At 45.4% G+C, this 25,279-nt stretch overlaps 1 protein-coding gene across 3 annotated transcripts in view; it reads left to right on the top strand.

Moving 5' to 3' along the window:
• wnt5b (wingless-type MMTV integration site family, member 5b) overlaps positions 1-25,279 on the top strand; it is a 46,221-nt gene that overhangs the window by 14,299 nt on the left and 6,643 nt on the right. For 2 of the 3 annotated variants that reach the window (XM_086147205.1, XM_086147204.1), the window contains exons 2-5: positions 12,747-12,892; positions 13,779-13,866; positions 13,996-14,155; positions 22,644-22,936. In XM_086147205.1, coding sequence (XP_086003331.1) covers positions 12,777-12,892; positions 13,779-13,866; positions 13,996-14,155; positions 22,644-22,936 — 657 coding nt within the window. In that variant the 5' untranslated portion in view covers positions 12,747-12,776. The remainder of the gene's footprint in view (positions 1-12,746; positions 12,893-13,778; positions 13,867-13,995; positions 14,156-22,643; positions 22,937-25,279) is intronic. The other variant, XM_086147206.1, reaches the window with a different exon arrangement.

The raw sequence follows: 25,279 nt of genomic DNA, 5'->3' as shown, positions 1-25,279 counted from the left end.
AACACAACAATACAACAATAGCAGAACCTCTGGGCTAGAGATGTAAGACAGAAAAATATAAGACCAAAAAAAAAAAATATATAAAATATATAAAATGTGTGTATGTGTGTGTGTGTGTGTGTATATATATATATATATATATATATATTGGAGCCGGTATATATATATATATATATATACACTCACACATTTTATATATAATTTTTTTGGTCTTATATTTTTCTTATATTTGTCTTATGAATATATATATATATATATATATATATATATATATATAAAATGTACAATTATATAATTTTAATTATATATATATATATATATATATATATATCACAAACATCCATTATATATATTATTATATATATTTGATATTATATATTTAATAAATAATAAACACATTAATAGATAAATATGTATAAAGAAAAAAGTAAAAAATAAAGAAGTAAAAAAGGGTTTATTGCACTGTACTGTATGTGAGGTTCAAATGTTCAGGGTTGTGACCGCTTTGAGGTAAAAAGTGTTTTTCAATCTGTTGGTTTTTGACTTGATTGTCCTAAACTTAATGGCAGCAGTTGGAGGTGGTGGTGGGATCTGTGAGGACGCTTTAGGCTCTCCTGATACAGCGTCTTTTATAGATGTATATTCATTCATTTATAATCGCCATCACTTATGGTGCAGTCAGGGTTGCGTATCCCTGCTGTGATTGGGCGAGAGGTGGGTTCACCTTGGACCAATCGCAGGGCCTCATAGAGGGACATGCAAACATTCACCCTCTCATTCTTCTGTCATATAGACATACAACATAAAGACAATTATTCCCTCATTCACGTCACGGAGACATAAAACTATTCACCCTTTCATTCACACGTCAGATCCGCATGCAGAGAATCCCTGGAATATCGTGGATATCAGACCCGTGAGTTGGAAACAGTGAGCTGACCAGCAAACGCACACGTCAGATCCAAAATGTACATTCATTTCATGGCGGGATCCACAAAAAAGGATTATATTAAACGCGTGTTTGTCTAAATCACGGTGCGTTCATGTGCGGCGGGCGTTGCTACCGCCGTCAGAATCCTAGTGAGGTTGGAGCCGGTGGATGCGAATGTGATGGACGGACGGACAGGTGAGAACACGCAGAGGCGCTAGGAAACGGCTGCAAAGAAAAAGGAGCTGCACACAAAGCGAGACGACGGGAGGTCAACACCAGGAGAGGCGCCGCCACCGCCGCCGCCGCCGCCGCCTCGCTCATCCTTTCATCCCTCTCCATCTTTCCCCACCTCTGCTTCTTCCCTCGCTTCCACGCACCCCCTTCGCTCTGACAGCTCGTCTTCGCCGCTGTCTCGCCGCGACGCCTCGGCAGCTGTACATATATGTGTGTGTGTGTGTTTTTTGCCCCAACGCCCTGCTCCAGTTTTTTGCGCCACACAGGCTGCCTAGGTGTGTGTGGGCCTTCAACAATGCTTTTCTATTCTGCCAGCTCTGCAGTCTGACATAGGAGGTTTTTCAGCTGCGTGCTCGGTCTCTCTCTCCCCCTCAGTAGTCAGCGTTTTGGCATTTTCTCAATGCACTCTGTCATCTGTTGGCATGAATAGGCTGCAGTGTGTTTGTGCGTCTGCGTAGGTATGTGTGTTTATCTCTGTGTTTGTGCACGCAGCCGTGAAGGTGGAAAATAGCTGATTTTCACTCTGGGAAATTCCGCCGGGCGTTTTTTTTTTTTTTTTTTTCATGTGAAAATACATATGTTGTTTTTTTTTTTTTTTTTTTTTTTTGATTAACGGAGGGATGGAGAATTCTGACCGGGTTAAAGAGCGATAAAGGTCAAGTTCCCGCGGAGAAATTCGCAGATGCGACGCTAAGGTGGGGGGTAATGTGACAAAAGGAGAGGTGAAATATGAATTATTTATTTTTCATATTTGAGGCTTGACATGAAGCGCAGGCCGAACGGGATCATTTGTTTGGAAGTTGCGGAAACGTATCAAAGAACTCATTCGTTCATCCATCAAGTCGTGATCAATAACGCCTATCCTGAATTCATTCATTCACGTCAAACATTCTCGATAAATCCTCTCGACTCAACATGAGTGGGTGATTTTATAGGTACGATGATAAACGTCCGCTGTCAGATAGTGGATAGTTACATTCTCTGACAAACAACAACTCTGCCAGTTCAACCCAAAAATCATCCTCTCAGCTGTTTTTTTTTTGTTTTTGTCTTCGTCAGCCTGGATGATCTCCCAGGTAGTTTGTCCAAATGTCGGCGACGGGGGAACAACTTTGAATTAAAAAGACGTAAACAGCGGATCCGTTTTATTTTTAGCGTTAAAAAAAAAAAAAAGTTGCAATTAGACAAAGCAGCGAGACTGGTATGAGTCATCGGGGATTTGAGGTGCCGGCACTCCCACATCTCCAGGAAACGTTTATCACACAAACAGACTGTTTTAGCGAAGTGACATTCGCGGGGAAATGTGTCAGATATCCAAGCACCTACGAGCACTGCGAAAACACCCCGGCGCTCTGATGCGGGGGGCCAAAAATGCTCCTCGGAGGGACCGAAATAATGTCATCCCCGGTTGTGTTTGTGTGTCCTTCCCGGATTGGATGTTTGGCTTTAGCGCGTGTGATTTCCCGCGGGAACGGCTCATGAGACCGCTTTGACCGTGGGAGAACCGGGGGGAAATCAGGGTGTACGAGTCCCGCCCCGGCGCCCCGATCGGGGGAATCGGTTTCTCCCCGGGTTCCGGTCGAGTGCCAAAGCGAGCCGGACGTGTCCGTCTCTGCGGGGCGGCCCGACCGGAGGGACCTTTTACAGAATGCGTGGCTGAAATTGTTTTAAAAAGTGTTTTAATCGTGAAGCCGCGGAGGAAAATGGGAGAGGTAGTCGGTATTTTCTTTTCCATGCAGCTCTTTTTACCGGCACTCTGAGACCCTTTTCAAAGAAGCAGTTTTCCAAAATGAAATACTGTGGAGGAACATGGGAAATGTAGTTTTCTTAGGATTCTGTTAAACCGGCAGTGTTGAGATCAAGTCTGCCTTGTGTCAAAATGCCTGGAAATCCAGATAGAAATGAAATCGCGATCTGAATGAATGATGAAATACTTTGTTCTTTACATAGTTGAATGTGGGGAATTATAATATTCATGATAAAAAAGAAAAACACCTGCATCCGCCGCCCAGTTAGGGATGGGTGCTGGATCAAAAATATGGACAAAACAAATGTTTGAAAAAAAAATCCGCACAGGAAAAGGGCTCCAAAGCAAAGATCGTTTATTTTAGCTTGACATGATAAGCCACAATCTGCCATTTTTAAAGGTATGATCGTGTTATTCTTCTCACCTGCTGTCCATCACAAATTAAACACAACCTTGAGTAGGTATTTATGTTCCTGCATCAGCACCAGCGTCTTATTAAATATATATTCTTATATTACCTCATCTTCATCTCGTTCTGAGATAAGACTCAAAATAAAACTGAGCATTATTGTTCAGAGGATTTGAAGAAACAACATGTATACAGAGGAGGAACGAGACAAACAGAACATGGCGAGAACAACAAAATAGACAAAAACATCTCTATAGACAAGGTCTAATATCGAAATCCTCAGTGTTTCCCAGGGTTTACTTCCAAAACAATTCACGTTTCAAAAGGATAGAGTTCAGGTCCCCACCTCCTCTGCGAGGACATTTTACGGCCTCGGTGCCTCGGTACTTTAAGTAGGAGACATTATGTTTAGCTTCTTGGAGATGTACCGCTACAGGGCTGGAAGCCACTTCATTTCTGATGGCGCTGCGACGTTCAGCAATGCAGGTTTTTCCGTTGGTGCTCAACCACATGGGCATTTGAGCAGATAGATTACCGTATTTTTTGTACTTTAAGGCACTCCTAAAATCCTCACGTTTTCTCTAAAATCATCCGTGCGCCTTATTTATGAATTCTTGCTTGTGCTCACTGACCTCCAACCGACGTTATGTGGTTCATTGCGCTCAAAAATCTAAATGTTTTAGTGCAACTTTGGTAAATGAACAAACCGCTCCGCTTGATTGATTGGTCGGTCGAAGACGTGTCGGAACGTCAGACGACGTTAGATGGCTAATTATGTCGCACTGGAATACAACGTTGTTCCAACCTCGTGCTAATTTCAGGCGTCCGCTTTCGCCGGCAACGATTAACCAATCAGAGAACAGTACGGAGTACGCTTACCTTAATGTAAAATGCACTGCGCTTCGATATAATGTTACCGTACATCTGTGTGTGCGAGGAACCCCAAAATCGGTGGCTGTTTACGAATTCAAACTCGAGGCTATCAGTCAGGAAAAGAGCAGCCGCTAAACAATTCCACTTGAATGAAACGTTGGTACGGAAGTAGAGGAAGCCAGCTGGTGAAGTACGCCAAGTGAAGAAGACCAAACAGAGTTTCTGAGGGAACAAAGCGAGATGAACGGGTGAATAAAATTTGACTAAACTGACCGTTTTGTTTGCCTTCATATACCGTATCTTTTATCGTGTGCTTTTTAACGCCGTGCGCCTCGTGGATATAAATAGACCCGTTCATTGATGTTGCGCCTTATAATCCAGCGCGCCTTATAATCCGCAAAATACGGTACATGAGTGGTAGAAAATGTTCTTACCTGTATGAGGATGATAAAAGATGTTTGTTTTATATGAATTGTATGGTGTACAGAATTACGATATTCATCAAACTGCATCCATACTCCCTTTCTATCGTCCGCTACATTTAACGCACATATCCATGTTCATAGCACCCTATCTGTAAATCTGTTTTTCTTATTGACAAATTATTGACATAGCATGTACGTTTATTTATTATATCTGCACCTGCTGCTTTTTTTTTGCGTTTCTGGTTAGACGCTAAACTGCATTTCATTGCCCTGCACCTGTATAGGTGTTATATGTGCAGGTGATGTTATAATTTAATCTTCTTTTACTCCTTTGGGCTTTTCCCTTCAGGGGTCTCCACAGCGAATCAACCTTCTTTGGATCCTCTTCTCTCACACCATGTGAGATGTGAGCGCGAGCAAACTGAGGCCTGCTTTTCCCCGCAGTTGCAATTGCACCTTGTTTGTTCACAGGGAAATCAGAGTTTCATCTCTGCAACCTGCCGTTCTATATTTATACATCATGTGTTTTGCAGAGTTGTGAGTTCTTCCGTTATCGTCCCCTTTACCGTTACATCTCGCAGACCGCAATGTGTGAAGGCGGCGCATAATTTCCACCTCGAAAACGCGGCGTGAACGCTTCTGATGGCGAATCTTTTACAACGAAGGCTCTTTTCACACCTGCTTTTACTATTTCGGGTTAATTGGACGCGGCGGCTTCCGCCTTTTTTCCTCGGAGCGGTTGCGCATTTAGAATCCCGGCGTATTTTAACGGAAGCGAGAAATCATTCCCCTGCACGAAGCACGGATTTTTCGGGTGGCAGCGTGGAGAAACGGCGCTGAGTGACGTGGCTTCAGGGCAGGTCATGCCTGTGTTTACAGGGCTCAGTGTTCCCCCGCTTCATTATTCACTTAGCGCACAATACAGGGATTCAGGGATTAGGGGTGAGGGCTCCCCCGCTGCGATCAGTCATCTCGGAGGCCTGGAGGACCTCGGGAGTTCCTATCGCCGGGTGTGTCGGTACGAAGACGGATTCACGTTTTGCGATTTTTTTTTTTTTTTTAATTTGAAATGAGCTTCGTTTTTCGGATTTGAACCTGATCCGCCGCCTGGATTTGACCAAAAACGAGGCGAGCGGCTCGCCGACGGCTGATTCGGGCCGTGGGTTCGGGGTGACGATGCACAAACGCACGGTTGTAGTCCAAAAACAATTAAACGCACATAACCGCTGCGTCTAGAGGCGACGACGTTCACGTAGAGATGGACGCAATTATAGGTGGCGGGGGAGGAGAGGTGGACGGATGGAGAGCCGGAGGAACGGGTGGAAGCAGAAATGTCAATCTGACTCGCAAGACTGACGGAGGAAAACAAAAAGGCGTATGAGAGGAGGGAGAAAGAAGCTTTGTCGCGGAGCGGCAGAACAAAGCGGGGAGAGACAGATGGTGATGTGGAGCGAGAGATGCGTGAATGAGGGGAAGAGATGTAGAAAGAGCGGGTGGAGAAGTATAGAGAAGATATATTTAGACGGGGAGAGAGAGTTTTAGCCTCCCAGCTAGAGGCATGACTCATCTTCTGCCAGCTGACAGAAGGATGGATAGAGAGAAGGAGGGAGGAGATGGACAGAGAAGGGTAGAAGAACGATGGAAGGAGGGGAGGACGGAGGAGAAACGGGGACAGGAGGGAGGGAGGGAGGATGAAGGGATGAAGAAGGGACTGGTTTCCACAGGAAATCTAACGTATGGAGGGAAAACAAAGAGACGAAGCCCGAGGCCCTCTCCGAGGAGCTTCTCAGCTTCTCCGAGTCCCAGCGCATCTCCAAGGGGTCGGCCGCCGGCGTGGCTGCCAAGAAGGACAGAGCGGGAGGAACGGCGGGAAGGGGAGGGTGTTCGTACTGCTCGTACGTGAAGTTTCCTCCTCTCCGCCGCGTCCAGGAGAAGCTGCTGTATCTTCCAGTGTCCTGGTTTTCTTTATGTGTCAAAGCGGGAGCCTAAAATAGTGTCCGGCATTGCAGACGGACGGCGAGGGAAGGCTTTAATCGCTGTTTTCTGAAACAAACAATAAGAGGGAAGGAGCGAGGGAACACATCCAGGCGCTCTGCGTGTTCTTTCATTCATTCGTTCATTCATTCATCATTTACGTGTCATTAGAAGACATACAGCTGTTCACTCACTTGCTTTCACCACCATAACCACCAACATCTTGCAGGGACTCTCAATAATTCACCCTCTCATCCACATCATGGAGACGTACAAATGTTCATTCACCCTTTCACTCACAATTCTTTTTCGCAACGTAGCGCCGTTCACCCTCTCATTCACACATCGTACAGACACGATAACGTCATATAGAGACGTACAACAATTCATGAAAAGACATCATACATGTCATTCTCACATCTTGTGGAGACACACAAAATTCACTCACCCTGTCATTCACACGTCATACAGACACGATTTCATTCATCCTGTCCTACAGATGTAGCACCGTTCACCCTCTCATAAAGACATCATACAGAGACATACAACTATTCACTCTGTCATTCATACATCTTGTAGAGACACACAACAATTCACTCACCCTCCCATTCATAAAGCATGGAGATACACAACCATTCACCCTCTCATCCACATCATAGAGACGTACAACTGTTCATTCACCCTTTCACCCACAATTCTTTTTCGCAACATAGCACCGCTCACTCTCTCATTCACACATCGTACAGACACGATAACGTCCACCCTCTAATTAAGACGTCATATAGAGACATACAACAATTCAATCACTCATTAGCACTTCATAGAGACACACAACAATTCATGAAAAGACATCGTACAGAGACATACAACTATTCACTCTGTCAATCACACGTCATACAGACACAACAATTCACTCACCCTCCCATTCATAAAGCATGGAGATACACAACCATTCACCCTCTCATCCACATCATAGAGACGTACAACCGTTCATTCACCCTTTCATTCACACTTCGTAGCATCGTTCACCCTCCCATTCAAATAGCTGATTGGTGGATATCCTCTCAGTGAGGCTGACATGAGTATCGATGTGACCCCAGATGCTCTGTGCGTCTCCCAGACTTAAAATTATAAACTCTTTTTATTTACGGCAGTGTTTTTTTTTTTGGTGGGAAAGCGCATTTTTGCTTTCATTAAAAACAAGTTCGAATCCCATCTGTCGGACAGGAAGTGCTTTTATATTTGGCGCGTCCTTGAGAAAGATCCAGAATCTCTGCAGTCTCCGGGGTAACTGGAGTAGAAATAGGCCTTTTGCTTTCTCAGACCCACATTCGGGAGGAAAAGGCGTTTCTGAGCGACACCGTCAGGAATCGGACTAAAAAAACTTTGTGGCTTCAAATGTAAACGCCGACGTCGGCCGCCCGTTCTGCTTGGCGAGGTCCGATTTGACTTTCCGGAGCAAAACGTGCCGTGCAGAACCCAGATTGTCGAACCCGGAGGAGGAGGAGGAGGAGGAGGAGGAGGAGGTGTGGTGTAACTCCTCTGGAAAACTGCATGTCGCACAATCACAATCCTTAATATGACCTGGATGTGTGTAACGTGATTAAGACGCCGCCACCGCTTAAGAATTTTTACATCTTCCCTAAAAATAGCAGGAAATAAAGTCCCGCCTCCTCTTTTCCATCCTCCCTCTCAACATTCTGGAGCTTTTTTTTTTTTTTTTTTTGCCTTACTTGAGGGTTAGCCATTTTCAAGTGACACACACACACACACACACACACTCGCACACAAAAAAAGATATTTAGCATTTTGGCACGAGCACCTTCCAGAAGATCAGGGCAAGACTATACATCAGAAGTCGTCGGCCGCTGTCTTCCCTGCAGGAGAGAGCTGGCTGCTGCGCTCGCTGCAGCTCTGCAGGCAATAAAAAGGCTGCTGTTAATCCTGAGACGAGCTACTGAGTTTCTCAGGCATTGCTCCCTGTTGCATGGCTATTGCTCATATCCTCCGGGGACATGTCCTCCTCCTCCCTCTCTCTCTCGCTCTCTCTCCATTTATTTGGTCACTCCCTCTCCGTCTTGCACTCTTTTCCCTCCTACCTCTTTCTTTATTTCACTTGGTCCAAGTTTCTCTCCGTTTCTCCCACCCGTCCGCCGCCTCGGCCGCCCGCCGTCGACCGGTGGCTCAACTGCTCCTCTTGCTGGTTCGCCGCTCGCATCGCAACCCGGCGGCGGCACTGAAGCCCCCCCCCAACACACACACACACACACACACACACACACACGTCCTCCTTGCTCTTTTTCTCCACCCTGAAGGTGGTGGAAAACCATCATCTCACTTCTGCTCACGCTGATTTGAAGAGTTTTAAGCCTCGTCTGACGCTAATCTTTCAGGGTCACCGTTTACGGGTTTTTTTTTCCTCAGAGTGCAAATGTTTTCACAGAGCCTGCACTACTTCATTTCTTTTCCTTCTCCACGTCAAGATTCAGAGCGTTTATTGTCACGTGCGCAGTGTAGAAAGGTGTTTCCCTGCGCAGTGTAATTTCTGCTTTGCTGTCTGCGGCGCATTTGGATATGTGCTGATAAGAAGAGTGTAAACATTATTGTAAATATGGTTATAGTTCTGAATATGGAGAGTTGGTTCTGCGCACCGGGTTTCCTGTTTCCGGGGTTCTTGGGGCTCGTCTGTTGGGTGTTGGTTGTGATACCGTAAAGACCGAAGGAGTCGCTAGAATTGTCTTAACCTAACAGTGGGAAAAGATTGATCTGATCTAAGCTGCTCTGAGTCTTGGACTGAGATGACGGCGGGGCGTTGCATTTCCTTCTTACTTTCAGTTTGAATCAGGATCTCTTCGCAGGAATCCTGCGTGCTGCGGCGGCGGCGAAAAAGGTTCAGTGTCAGCCTGGCATTAGTTGGACGCCACCAGAAGGTTGGCGGTCCCTGGCTTGATTCTCCGGATAATTCGGGACCTGTCAATCACAGGAGCCACATGTAGAGGCATACATTCACTCTTTCATTAACATGTTATGGAGAGATACACACCATGTCATGTCTTTTTTAATACAAGTGACTATGTGTGTGTGTGTGTGTGTATGTATATATATATATATATATATATATATATATATATATATATATATATATGTATATGTTTTTGTGTGTATGTTTGTATAAATGTATGTGTGTACGTGCATATATACATGTATGTATGTATATGTGTTTGTGTATATGTGTGTATATATGTATGTGTGTGTACATGTATATATACATGTATGTATATATGTGTGAGTGTACATATGTATATGAGATGAGATGAGAACAACTTTATTTATGCCGAAGGAAATTGTTGTGCCAGAGTTTCAAGCAAAAACATAACAGTAATAGATAATAGTAGGAAGGAGGGCTATGTATACGATATGTATATGATATGATATGTATATACATACATATATGTATGTGCGTGTGTATATATATAAACGCATGTGTGTATGTACATGTGTATGTAGATACTTATGTGCGTGTGTATATGTATGGCTGTGTGTATGTACATATATATATACATATATATATATATATATATATAGAGAGAGAGAGAGAGAGAGAGATGTGTGTATTTATATGTATGTATGTACATTGTGTGTATTTTGCGTGTGTATATATTTATAAGAATAGTATATATGCATAAGAATAAGAATAAGAACAACTTTATTTATCCCAAAGGAAGGAAATTGTTGTGCCAGAGTAACAAGAAAAACATAACAATAATAAATAATAGTAGAAAATTGTATAAAAAAGGGGGGAATAAGAAATACAAGAGAAGACTATAAAGTGTCTTAAGCTTTCAAGTACCAAGTGAAAGATAACGAGTGCACAAGAGTATGAAAAAATTATTGCACATGCAGCTGTTATGAAATGAAATATTGCACAGTTATGAGTATATATACAGTTAAATTATTACAATTAACAATAAGCGGTTGAGGTTTTTTTTTTAGGGTTTAAGATTTAAGATTTACTTACCTATATATATATATATATGTGTACACACATGTGTGTATATATGTGTGTATATAAGTATGTGTATCTACATATATATATATAAATACACGTATGTATGTATGTATATATATGTGTATGTGTACGTATATATGTATGTATATATGTGTGTGTTTGTGTGTGTGTGTTTGTGTGTTTGTGTGAGTGCGTGTATTTGTATGTGCGTGTGTGTGTATTTGATTTGCCCCCTCTTGCATTCCCAGTTGCAGCCACTAGGGGGCGCCGTCACAATGTAAATGCATACTGTGTATAATTTGTGAACGCTACTCCCCAAATAAAACACACCTCTGGAAAAAAAAAGCTCCATGAGCTTTACAGATACATCTTTTTAAAAAGATATCTTTTTAAAAACAATATCATCAATTCTGATTTGCCCTTTTCCCCTCAGCTCGTTCAATAAGTGACACTGGAGAAGGTGTTTTCTTCACTTGTGTGTCTGACAGACCTGAATCTCCACTTGTAATTCTATTTAGTTATTATTTATATACGTGTATTTCATTGATTAACTTGCTGCTGATTCTTTCTGGAGTACCGTGGTTCAGTCACGTCACTTTTCCTGCTTTTTTTCTTGCATTGAAAGTGTTTTATTCTGATTTCATTATTGTTATTATCATAACTTTTCACACCAGAGGCCTCTCCTTTCGCGGTTTCTCATCCAATGCGCTGATTGAACCCGATCACTGATCAATAAACGCAAGAAGCCACAGATCCTCGTGGCTCCAGAGGATGGTGCTTCTCAGGAGGACCTGTGAAGTTGTGGCGTTGCGACACTGCGTGTTTATTCCACCTGACTCTGACCCGCCCTTCCACGGACACGGAAACCCCCGAGTATCAATCGGATGTTTATTGGAAGCAGCAATAAGCACACAGTGGTGGTTCCACCGGTGTGTGTGTGTGTGTGTGTGTGTGTGTGTGCGTGTGTGTGCGCGCGTGTGTTCCATTATCATGCACAGACGAGTGACATCCGGGCCTCAGCTCCGACACACACCCACGGATTCCTTCATCCCACGGAGTGTGTCCTTCAGAGAGAGTAGGTCATCCGGAGGGAAGCCGTGCGTAAATCCGTGGCGCGCCACCGCGCTGTTTCACTTGAGCCACACACACACACGCACACACACACACACACACACGCACACACACACACCTCATTCGTGCACGCAGCAGACTAGGGATTGGACATAAAGCGCGCTTTAACACGCCCTTTCTTTACTCTCAGTGTGTGTGAGTGTGTGTCTGTGTTTGAGTATGTGTGTTTTGCCCGTTATTGTCGCCAGCCAAAGTGTGCGTGTGTGCTTGTGTGCGTGTGTGTGTGTATGTGTGTGTGTGCTCATTTTTCACTTCAGCTGATGAAAGGAATTTAACGCACGGCAACTTTTTCCATCAAAGCTTTTCAAAGAGAATAGAAAACACCTCTTCTTAGCCCCCACCACACACACACACACACACACACACACACACACACAAACACACACACACACACACACACACACACACACACACACACACACACACACACACATTGTGGTCCTGCTTTGCGCAAATGATTCTTCTTCTCCTGAAGACTCGCCGTCCAAACACAACTCTGCGCGTAAACACACTTTGTGCAGGTTGGGGTCGTAAAACGCAGGGACAGTGTGTGTGTGAGTGTGTGTGTGTGTGTGTGGGGGGGGGGGTGATAAGAGGAGGAGTGTAAACCAGAGTGGTGTTGGGGGGGGCGGAGTGGACGCAGAGGCTCAGGGAGGGAAGGCTCCGATCTCCTCGCTGCTCCACTCGAGTTTTTTTTTTTTTAATCTCCCAGTCGATCTTCTCTCCAGACGACGCGTCACGCTGCCCCGCGCTCCCCCGCACTTCCCCGCACGTCCGCTTCCCGCTCCCCTCCTCTCCCGCTGCAGCCGATCGAGCCTCCGCCTGCGGGACCGGACACCCAGCCGCTTTTACGCACGACCCGGGGGATGGACTCGGACCGGGTTTAGATCCTTGACGGTTCCTCTCGGAGCGGGGCGTCCATGCGTCGGCATGTCGGAGCGGAAATAAGCCGTGAATCGAACCGGCGTCTGCGCGTCCCGAGCGCTCATTCCCTGTCGATGTCCCACCCGCAGAGCAGCTCCCCCGGGACGGACCGCGGCAGCATGGACAACCGGCCTGCCCGGCGGAGGCGGACCGGCGCCGCCCGGTGCCTGATGCTCACCGTCGCCTTCCTCGCCTGCAGCGCGCAGCTGCTGCTGGTGGACGCCAACTCCTGGTGGTGAGTGACCCGGCTAACCTTTCCCCAAGTACGTCGATTATCTCCGGAGGGCAGGAAAAAAAAACAAAAATCGGGGTTAGACTTTGTCCCCCACCCGTGGATGGGGTCCCCGCTGAAGGATCTCCGGGTGGATCTCAGACAAATCTGAAAAATTGTGAACAGCCACACTGTGTGTGTCTTTAGGGGGGTAGCGGTGACTTGAACAAATGTGAGGGCTCTGTCACAATATTTACCCTGGCCGGGGCCCCAAATGGCCCTCACAGCAGCGTCCGGCCCGCGGTCTCCGACCCGCAGCCCGTAGTCACCTCCGGCCCTCAGCCTGCCGCCTGGAGCCTCTATCGGACTAGTGGAGTAGAGATGGTAGAGAAAGCTAATGAAGGTATCTAAGAGAATACACATAATATTTGCACATACAACCAGTCACTTAACAGGAAAAATAAAGGTGATTTGCAGAAATCCAAGTTGGGGGTCCATTATGCTCGACTCCTGTGTCTAATATGAGGTGTGAATAAGTGAGTGAATGCTTGTCGGCTGCCCTGCTGCCGCAGCCTCACCTCGCCGCCCTCCACTCGCCACGCTTGTTCTTGACTTCCACTTCCCCCGCCGCCCCCCCACGCCGACCGGCGCGTGTTCTCCAAAGAGGCCGTTCTGGTTTAAAACCCACCAGACCCCGAGGTTTTCGGCCCGGTCACCTCCAGGCGGAAGATTTGTGGGGCGTCAAACGGGGTAAAAGTTCAAACGAGCAGGAGAAAGCGGGAGAGCGGATCCACTCCCAAGTTTATAGGCGAGATTTAACTCTCCGTCCTCGGCGGCGTGACCTCCGCCACGCCGCCTCTCTTTCATCTCGCCGTTCCAATCCAGACTCAGTATCACGTCTGCTTCTCAGGTCGCTCGCTCTGACCCCCATCCAGCGGCCGGAGATGTACATCATCGGCGCCCAGCCTCTCTGCAGCCAGCTGTCCGGACTCTCTCAGGTAGAACCGCCGCCCCGCCGCCGCCGCCGCGCCGTTCCGCCCGACTTTATTTTGACGTCTCGACCCCCAGAGGCACGCGGCCGTTTTTGACGGGACGCCGTGTCCGCTCGCCATGTCCCGCCGCCGCAGGGCCAGAGGAAGCTGTGCCAGCTATACCAGGACCACATGATGTACATCGGGGACGGCGCCAAGACGGGGATCAAGGAGTGCCAGTACCAGTTCAGGCAGAAGAGGTGGAACTGCAGCACGGTGGACAACACGTCCGTGTTCGGGCGGGTCATGCAGATCGGTGAGTTTGGAAAGAGTTGTTTCCGACGGGCGGGGAATTATCAAGCGGCGCGGGATCGATCAGAGGATTGTTTGGTAATTGTCGCGGGTTGATGCCGCACTGCGACGTTGCTCCATATCCGGTTATGCGTCTCATTATCATGGGATTTTATTTCCAATGATGACGTCATCCAGGGCGCTTTATCCCTTTTTAAATGTTAAGCGCTACACCAGGTCCTCAAATCCGCCTCATATAACCCGTCAAGTAACCTTCAAAATGAGTTTAAACCAGATGCCAACGTGTCTGCGGTGAGGTCGAAATAATAATATAATAATAATGTTTGACAGCGGTGATAATGATAATAAAATAAAACTTAGCAGTCTCAATAATTATAATAGCAGTTATAACAATAACAACAATGATGATGACAATAAAAATGAAGTTATTACATAAAAAGTCAAAGTAATAGTAATAATAGTAGCAGTGATGATAAAAAAAGAACAATAGTAAATAATAAAAGAAGAATATCGACGACGATGATCATGAAAATTACAACAATGACATCAGTAATAATACTGATGAAGATAAGATAAGCTACGATAAGATAAGATAAGATAAGATCAGATAAGATCAGATAAGATCAGATAATACTTTATTGATCCCCATTTGAGATATTGGAGTGCCACCGCAGGGCTACTAGACTGGATTCAAATGACATTAAAAGGACGATAAACAGACGGTGGATAAAGTCATTAATTAAATTTGATAGAGAAAACAGCAAATAAAAGGATGAAAAAAGAAAGAAACTGCAACACGATGACGATGATAATAAAAATATCATTATTATAATCAATAATAATAATAATGAAGGAAATGTGTGTGAAAACAGCTTTGCAGGGTCGATGTAAATCAATAGAGCATCAGATTTTCACAAGATATAAGATAAGATAAGATAAGATAAGATAAGATAAGATAAGATAAGATAAGATAAGATAAGATAAGGTAAGATAAGATAAGATAAGACAGAGTTTATTTTATCCCGACGGGGAAATGCAACTGTCCCTGCAGCCTTACGGTAATAACGGAGTGAACATGCAAATAAAGGCCGTGGGTGGAAATCAGCTGCAGGTAAATCCTCCCCGAGTTGCGTGGGATTTCTCCCATCCGCGTGTAATTCCCAGCGGGCTCTGTGGGAAAGCGCTCATCAACACGTACGTGTGAGATCCGCCGCGGCGGCCGGGCCGGCCCGGTCTGCGGGGGCCGCGGGGGGTTGCGGGGGTTTGCGGGGGCCGCGGCTCTGCGCCTGCGCGGCGCGTCCGTGGACCGCGGAGGTGTGAGCCGCTCTTTTGTCCCCGCGGCTGCTCTTTTGAAATGCGCTGATGAGCTGACACCGAGCCGCCACATCCGGAGCCGCTGTTTGAAGTCTGGGCTCCGGGGGCCCATAAAGCGGCAGAGGGGCCCCTCTGCGGCGCGTCCCCGCGTCCTGACGGCTCCTCAGAGCCGCGGATGAAGGGCTCTTTTCCACGCATACCTGTCTGCCTCCGGCCTTCCGGTGTTGATCCGCTGTAATCCGGGGCTAACATGCTGGATCCACGGCCCGGAGGAGGGGCCGCAGGGGTGCAGGGGTGCAGGGGTGTAAGGGTGGGGGCGACCCCTGGAATTAAGGAGAAATCAGATCAATTTGGCATTTTCCCCTCATATTTTTTTTAATCCTTGTTGGTGTCACATCATGTTTATTTTTGTCATTGCCTTTTCTCACTCATTGTCTCATTCTTTTACATTACATTACATTTGGCAGACACTTTTATCCAAAGTGACTTACAATAGAGGACATAGGGACTGCAAATAACACTTGCAAATACAAGATGCACAGGAAATATACAGAACAGTAAGCTTGGGTTAGTGAGTTGTTTTTTTTTTTTTTGACAAAGGCATACACAAACGTACACACACACACACACACACTGCATAGCCTAACTTGGTGCCTAACCTGATCTGGGGCATCAGTGCAGTAAAAAGTCCTGAAAGAGAGAAGTTTTTACCTGTTTCTTGAAGGTTGAGAGAGATGATGCTAGTCTTGTTGCTTCCGGAAGTTTGTTCCACCGCTGAGGTAGTAGAACTGAGGAACTCATTCTTTTGTCTATTCATACCCTTGTTGTTGTTGTTGTTGTTGTTGTTGTTGTTCACTCTGCTGTCTATCTTTATTGTTGGATGTATTTTGCTATCTTTTATTTTATGATTTGGTTTGATTCGATTTATCTGGGGCCGCCTGGCGCAGGAGGTAAAGCAACTGGATGTTCCCCGGTTGGACCTCCTCCTGGTGTGTCCAAGAGTTGTTGAGCAAGACACTGAACCCCGATCTGCTCCCCTGGTTCCCCTGCTCGTGGTTCAGCCATGATGGATTCATTGCAGAGAACACTTTTCCCCACGGGGTTTAACAAAGGATAATTTATTTTTCATTGTTATTATTTATTCTTGTGGAAATCTTCTTGTCTTGGCTACTGAACTTGAATTTCTTCACTTGAAGATGTTTCGGCGCTCATTGGAGAGGCTTCTTCAGTTCCAGTGACCTGTGGGGAGTTTCCGAATTTAAGGTTTGCCAGGTTTTCGGGCGGGTCTAGATTATGGCGGCTTGTTGTGTAAATGGAAAAGTTGATCTGCAGAAACTAGGTGTAAGGGCCGAGACAAGAAGAATTCACCATGACTGAGAACCTCCGCAGACGCTTTTACTTATATTTATTCTCATATTTATTGATACTTTCATTTTTGCGCTGCTGTGACAAAAGAATTTCCCCAATAAGCATCAATAAAATATATCTTATCTTATTTGCACAGACAACTGTCATATTATCCATATTGGATAACTACCTCACGCCATTTTGCACAATCCAAGCATTGTTCATTACCTGATACACTTGACTTATTTATCAACCGCTTATTTTGTATTATTTCCTGTGTATTTGTTCACAGAGTGTACATTTTATTGATCCCCATTGAATCAGAATCACAAAAACTTTATTTGTCCCTGAGGGGTAATTAGGGGGCACATGGGGTAGAAGCAACAAAATTGTGAATTGTCAACAAAAAGTTTATAAAGAATAAAATAAAAAAAAAAATAAATAAAATGGAATAAAGAATAATATATATATTTATTTCTGTAAATAAATGACCGCGCAAATCGTAGAAACGCTCGCTCAGCATTTATATTCGGTAATAAATAAAAAGCTACTCGAAGGCCAGGTGTAAGATGTGGGACTTGAGGATCATTTTGGTTGTTTTTAATATTTGACCGTCATTGAAGCGACAGAGAGGAAATTCTTTTGTCACAGTAGCGCAAGAATGATAATATCTATAAATATGAGTATAGATATAAATTAAAAAAAGACAATTAAAAGATAGCAAATGACATCCATAAGAAACAGACAGCAAAATGAACAACAAGGATAAAAATAGATTACAGAATTAAAAAAAAAAAAAATAGATCTTTGTTCCATTCTCTCCTGAGTGGAACAATGAAAAAAATCCTTGAATCCTTCAATTATCGTCACCTTCTTAAAATAAACGCCCTTGTCTTTTTTGATCAAAAGAAATATTTTTGGCCCAAATCAACATATGGCTCAGTTTTTGTTTTTTTTTTGCGCCCCCCCCCCCCAAAAAAAAAGAATCAAGCAATGATTTTAAGAAGGCCACGTTATTCTTATATTCATTGTTTTTGTCCATCAAACTATCTGGTTTCACTGTGGACGACATAGACAGCAAGAATTTCAGCGCACGTTTCCAGACTGCGCATGTGACAGTTTGAATTAACTTGGCCATGCACGAGAAGCCGCGAGCCGAAGATCCGCGCGGTCGTTTTCCGAAAAGACGGCGACATCATCCTGATGTGCACAACCCGCCGCCACAGACGCTCAGAGAAGAGAATGACCTCCATGTTAATTTATATTTTAACTCAAAAGCGCAGCTCACACACCAATGTTCTCCTCGTATCTGACAGTCCAAACACATGCAGGGGCTGATTAGAAATATAATATGTGAATATAAATATAAATAGAGAGACAATGAGGAGACAATTAAAAAAAACCAGTAGAGATCCACAAATAAAGAGAAAAACTAAAGGACATAAACAGAGTGACAATGATAAGATTAAAATAAGTGAACAAAATAGGCACATGGACACGTGGATGCACCTCCAGACGGTCGGAGTTGTGTGAGTTTGATGACGTCTAAAGCGTTCAGTTCATCATTAATGTGAAATAAATCTCAATTTATGACTCATTCAAATCCAAAATGTGACATATGCATTTCCATCTTTCTTAAAACAGCCCTCTATCTCCATCAACTTTCCTCTTCCCGGACATTTAGGGAACATTTTTATTTCTCAATTCCACTTCCTGATAATGGCATTAACGTGGATTCACCGCGATCTAATAGCGGAACAGGAAATGTAGTTTATGGTCGATGCACGCGTTTGATTTTTAGTCAACAGAACTTTTAAGACGTTGTTTGCAGATGACATTGTGATGTGTAGAGGTATGCTCTGGAACGTTATGTGTGTGTACATATGTGTGTGAATGAGAGGAACCCGGGTGGAACGGAGTGGAGATCGAGAAGGTGGAGGATTTCAGGTACTTGGGGTGAACAGTCCAGAACGTAGGAAGGAGAATGTGAAGAAGAGGTGAAGAAAAAGGTTGGAATGGGTGGAGAAAAGTCAGATAGATCAGTGTTTCCCAACCTTTTTTGAGCCACGGCACATATTTTACATTAGAAAAATCACACGGCACACCAACAAATAACTATGTCAAAAACATTTTTTAACGAATTAGAATGAAAACATAGTCTCAATTTACTCAGTGTGAAATCTAATATATCTAATATCTGTAGATTCATCAAGTTGCAATGCAAATTTCGCATTGATGTGCAACTTTTCCAGAACACTTTTTTGCAATGTCCGAAGACACGTCATCAATATGTCTGAAAATGGTATTATTTGAGAGAACTGGCTATTTCTTCATCAACGCCAGAGCCGAGCTTTTCCTCTACAATGATTTTGCCGGCAGGTCGTATTAAAGTTTTGCTGTTTGGATTTAGAGACGAGTTCAGCAACTTTATAGCAGCTTTCACCGCTTTCTCACTCGTCTTGGTCGTTTTCAACAATGCTGCCTGTTTGTTTACGCAGATACAAGTACTTTTTATTTTAAAAATGTATCACGCAAAGTGTCACTAATCACTCTGACACACAGATGCACAGGTTCATTCACTACCGTTGCCATGGAATGGACACGCTGCCCACACAGACATAGGAAGACACATTATTTGCGTTGGATAAATAATTTTCGGACCAATCGGGTGAAAGTGGGCATTTTTCCACGGCACACCTGATGATTGAAACACTGAGATAGAAGACTATCAGCCAGAATGGAAGGAAATGTGGAGGAGATGGTGGTGAGATGATCCACAAACACTGACATTGACCAAAAGACAGGAGGCAGAGCTGGAGGTCGCGGAGATGATGATGTTGAGGTTCTCTTTGGGAGCAACCAGGATGGAGAGGATCAGGAATGAGTCCACCAGAGGGACACATGGTAGACGTTCTGGAGAGAAGGTTTGAGATGGTTGCTTCATGGACAGAGGAGGGAGAGTCAATATATTGGTAGGAAGGAGGTCTAGAGGAAGACCAGAGAGAAGATGGATGGACGTCCTGAGAGGATCCAGAGAACAGGGTGAGATGGAGAAGGTGGATTCACTGAAGGGAAAAGCCCAAAGGACAAGAAGAAGGAGAAGAGATCTTTCAAGAGGTCGTCGCGGGCAGCATTTGGCCCGCGGACCTTGAGTTTGACACCAAATACTCGAAATCCTCCGTTTTCTTGATCTCCACTCCCTGTCGTCTCACCGTTCCAGCCGTGTTCTTCTCATTCACACACATATCTTGCCATCTTTCCCGTATCTTCCCCTCCTTTCCGGAGCGAACCTTTAATGACGGAGTGAATGGTTGCATGTCTCTATGTGCAGGATGGGAGGAATAAGTAATGCACGGATGAATGAATGAGCAGTAAAATCCTTCCCACCCGTGGTTTTACATCACAATAATAACAAATCTCGTGTGAGAGTGCGAGCAGAGCCGGATTTGAGCGTCGAAAACCTGGAGTTATCTGGTGTGTTTGAGCCTGTGGGTCGTCAGAAGGGGCCGGAGGAGGCTCCACCGCTCTGAAAGGAAAACCAATAAAACTCACCCGAAACCAGAAATACCAGGCGGCGGTTTGCGGTTCAAGCGTAAACTGCATAGTTTTGGAGCGGCGAGGCCCCTACCTGCCGGGGCCCTCGGCTCCGGGCTCCTCTCCGCTCGGCCTTCTCGGCCCCGTCCCCGCCGAGAGGCGGGATTTTTTATTTTTTTCCCCGCTGTGGAAAATCTGCAATGCGGTTTCTTTGTCCGTGGCTGTTTATTACAAACACATTTGTCAGACCTCTAAATCCAGATAGCGGCGATAGATGAAGAATGACTCAGTCTGGTTAAATCTGCATATTCTTCTCCGAAATGATCATTATCGGCCTCGGTGGAGCCTCTGGCGCTGGACTCGGACAGTGTCAGACTTTAGATATTCTTATTGCTCCTCCTTAAAAGGCGCTGGATTCATCTCGTATGTGAATAAAAGCGCCGTTCGACAATAAAACGTCATAATGTAATCTTTTGCAAAACCCTTAAAAATGCCATTAGGATTTTATTAACTTTGTGTGCAGATGCCTTTTGCGTTATGAGAAAGCAACAAATCCCCGGAATAAGACAACAGGCTTGTTTTGTTTGGTTACTCGGAGCAAAGCGCTTATTACCGGGGCAGCTGTCTGCGCCGTCCGAGCAGGACTTTACAGGGAGGCCCTAAAACAATCTCAAATTCCACCGCGAGGGCTTTAAGTGTCTGTTTTGTTTTTTTTTTTCCTTTTTCGTTTTCGCACGGAGCAGCGCAAACCTTTTGTTGCATTGCTTCCAAAGGATTAATCGTTTCTACTGATTTGTCGAGCGACCGCCGTGATCTAGATTGTGTCGGCGAAGCCAATCCGTCGTTTCAGGAGCCTTACCTGACCGCTGAATTATTTATTCATTCATTCAAAATTAAAAACAATAATAAAGGCGGGAACATCGCCATATCTTTTATCATTTTGACATATTTCACCCTACCTGGAAAAAAAAGTTAAATACACCAGTTTGTTTTGATATTTCTGGGAGTATTCGCTCCCTCATGGGATTGTTTTATTTATTTTTTTTGTCATTCGGTTCTCGCTATTTATCGTTCTTTCGTGTTTTTTTTTTCCCGATATTTGATTTTTTTTTTTTTCATGATGAAATAGCCATATTCTGGCCTAGGAAGAAAAAAACTGTAAACTGTAAACTGTAAAAAAAAAAAAAAAAAGGTAAAATTAAATTAAAATTCATTTAAAAGATAAATATTCTCCGACATTCAGATCCGCTAACGGAGGAAGAGAAGCGACAAGAAGAAGAAGAAACGTTAGAGACCGATCTCTTGCGGCAAAATTGGTCGAAAGATCGGGACGGCGATAGGTTTCGGTGGGTCCACAGGGGAACGGCGGTTTATAAAACCATTTCAACCAGAAAAAAAAAGCAGAGGCAGCAACTGCCTAAAATGATGTTTCTGAAGAATAAAACCCCACTAAAGGGTTGAGTGAGGTAATTATCACATCTCTACTTTGCGGAAATTCACTTTTCGCATTGGGTCTTGGAATGTAACTCCCCAGAAAAAGTAAGGGTACGCTTTTCTCTAAAACCCAACCTTTTTAAATCTGTAATTTATTTAAATTTTATTTGTATCAGTCAATGACAAGCGGCGACATTTTCCAGACGGACGCTGAACAAGTGCACTTCCTGCCGGGGCGGCGGCGCCTCCTAAACTCGCCAAACTGAGATTAACCAGGCCGGCTTTAAGCCTCAAATCACGTCTATTGTCTATTGTGGGTCGGGACGGGGCGCGGGGGCGGTTTGCATGTGTGAGGGAGGGCAAACCGAAGCGGCCACACACACACACACACACACACACACACACACGAATGAATACTACATTACATTACATTACATTGCATTTGGCAGACGCTTTTATCCAAAGCGACTTACAATAGAGGACATAAGGACTGCAAATACACTTGCAAATACACGATGCACAAGAAATATACAGAACAGTAAGGTTGGGTTAGTGAGTTTTTGTTTTGTTTTTTGACCAAGACATACACAAACGTACACACACACACACACACACACACTGCATAGCCTAACTTGGTGCCTAACCTGATCTGGGGCATCAGCGCAGTAAAAAGTCCTGAAAGAGAAAAGTTTTTACCTGTTTCTTGAAGGTTGAGAGAGACGATGCTAGTCTTGTTGCTTCCGGAAGTTTGTTCCACCACTGAGGTAGTAGAACTGAGAACAGTTTCGCCTGAGATCGCTTAGAGCGAGCAAAATGTACTGCTAAAATACTAAGCTGTGGATTCTGTGGCCTATCCTCTGCAGGCTCCAGGGAAACGGCCTTCACGTACGCCATCAGCGCGGCCGGCGTGGTCAACGCCATCAGCCGGGCTTGCAGGGAGGGCGAGCTCTCCACCTGCGGCTGCAGCCGATCGAATCGCCCGCGGGATCTGCCGCGGGATTGGCTGTGGGGGGGCTGCGGCGACAACGTGCACTACGGCTACCGCTTCGCGCGGGAGTTCGTCGACGCCCGGGAGAGGGAGAAGAACTACCCGCGTGGATCGGCGGAACACTCCAGAACCCTGATGAACCTGCAGAACAACGAAGCGGGGAGACAGGTACGGATGGCGACGCCGTGTTTTCTTTTTTTTTATTGCCTAAACATCTAAAAAGGGAGGCTTTCGCGTCCCGTCCCCCCCTTTCCCACCCCCGTTGTATATTGGCGAGGAATGCGCGGGTGAGTCAAGGTTGCCCCCGGTCGCCTGACCCGCTGCTATTTGTCTGAGTCCCTTGTGAAGGTTATTTATTGAGAGGGTCCAAATGGTAGAGCAGCTAACGCCCTTGGAGTTTGGCTGGGTCAGCCGGTCAACGCGCATTCCACTTGAGCGACGCTCGTGCACGCCGAGCGCGTCCGCGACGCAGCCGTGGATTTTTCTCCTCAAGTACGTCTCCGGATGTTTCCAGAAGGAGTGGGAGCAGCTTGCCGGGGTTTTCGTACTTCGCCGTCCAGGTGACCCTGGGTGCTCAGGTGGGGAGCGCTCACGCCGTGAGAAACACACTTCAAGGAACCTTTCAGCTTGGATTCACGTGCACGCTCGCACACACACTTACACACCCTCATAAAAGATCCATTTGCCCGTCCTGGTATACGGCGGATCGGGAGAATGTGTTTATCTTCTGCTCGAGAATCTTTGTTTAAGCTGTTTACAAGACAGAGACGCTTGTGTTTGGTGTGTGTGTGTGTGTGTGTGTGTGTGCGCGCAAAACTCACCTCCATTTGATTTGTGTGTGAGACAGTGAGCCTGGTTTTGTGAGTGTGTGTTTCAGGGGTTAAAGGTGAGGGTCTGGAGAGGTTGTGTTTCTGCTGAGGGTCCCGTTGGGGCTATAAGGGAGTGTATGAGAGGGAAAGATCTACTGCAACAGCTTTGTATGGACACACACACACACTATGCCTCTGGCCGGCTGCATGACACACACTTTCTGACAGAGTTTCTCGCCTCTCTCTCTTATTTTTTGATCCCTTCCTTCATTGTTGTCTGTCCGTCGAAACGGAAGAAAGGCGAAGGGAGGGATCAAAAAGAGGAGAGCTAGTATTTCCCTCTCTCTCTTTTTGGACACGCTGGTTTGTCCTAAGCGGGATTTGTCTTGCTCGGTTGAATAAGGCGAACCGCGGGGCTTTTGTGGAGGTGACAGGGGTGTGTCGCAGTGTGTGTCCATGCGTGCATGTGTGTGTGTGTGCGCTGGCTCATTGTGCAAAAGGCCGACCGCGCTCTGTGTGTGTGTGTGTGTGTGTGCAGACAGACACAGGGTGAGGGATGGACCTCCGTCACAGTCCCGCGACTCTCAAAGACGCACACACACACATGTGCGCCGGCAGCCGCCGAGGCCCCGCCGACTCCATTTCACACAAATCAAATGAGGCTCATCACGCAGACAGCAGAGCGGCTGGATGTTCACGTCCAGCCCGAGAGGGAGGGGTTCCTCAGGAGACGCCTTGTCTGTCCGTCCCGTCATCCCATTTGTTACCCATTGTCTCTTGTGACTTGTTTGATTTGGGGGGGAAAAAAAAAAAAGCCGGTTTGTGAAAGGAGGTCGCTGTAAAGTGTGTGACGCTTTCCAATCCCCGTGATGACCGGGATTTTCTGCCACTTTAGATCCTTCCGTTGCCTCCACGGCTAATTTCTCAGTGATGATGATTCAGATCGGAAAATAGCACGGGAGAAAAGTCATTTGAATAGTAAATGAAAACACGTCTGTTTGTATTAAAAAATGATATCATCCGATAAATGAAAAAGACCCTCCCGCTCCCACAGCCCGCTCTGTCACAAAGGCTGGGCACATTCACGCTCTTTCATCCCCGATACATTTTCTTGAACAGTTCATACACACACACACACACACACACACACACACACACACACACACGCAGTCAGTCATCTGTGGCAGAGACACGGTTCCCGAGTCAGGCACAAAAAGGGTTTTGCACAGACAGGGTTACGGGTTGGTGAGAGCTCTGCGTGCGTGTGTGTGTGTGTGTGTGTGTGTGTGTGTGTGTGTTCATCAGGTCCGGTGTCACAGCACCCAGCAGGCATGACCTACCTAATAGCGCAGTGTGACTCAGACACGTGCACACACACACACACACACACACACTCACACACACACACACACACGCACGCACACACACAGAGACTTGGATTTGATAGCATAAAGATAATGTTAAATGGTAAATTTTTATGGAAATTTACTTTCGTTTTGCGAAGAATTGGCCATTTTTACAACGTCCATGTGAAATTGTGACAGAGGAAAAAAAGAAAAATAAAACTTCTGATCATCAAAAGAATTCGTATTGTCGTCAAACACCGTCGTACCTTAAAAATGGTGACGTGAGATCCTCATTTTAGAGGGATAGATCAATTTCCCGGACATTTAATGAACCTCATCTGTGCAAAAGCAAACAT

Source organism: Fistularia commersonii, chromosome 5 (assembly GCF_037954325.1).
Source record: "Fistularia commersonii isolate RoL2024-O1a breed Wild chromosome 5, RoL_Fcom_v1.0, whole genome shotgun sequence".
NCBI lineage: Eukaryota > Metazoa > Chordata > Actinopteri > Syngnathiformes > Fistulariidae > Fistularia > Fistularia commersonii.
This window is presented reverse-complemented; position numbering and strand designations above follow the sequence as displayed.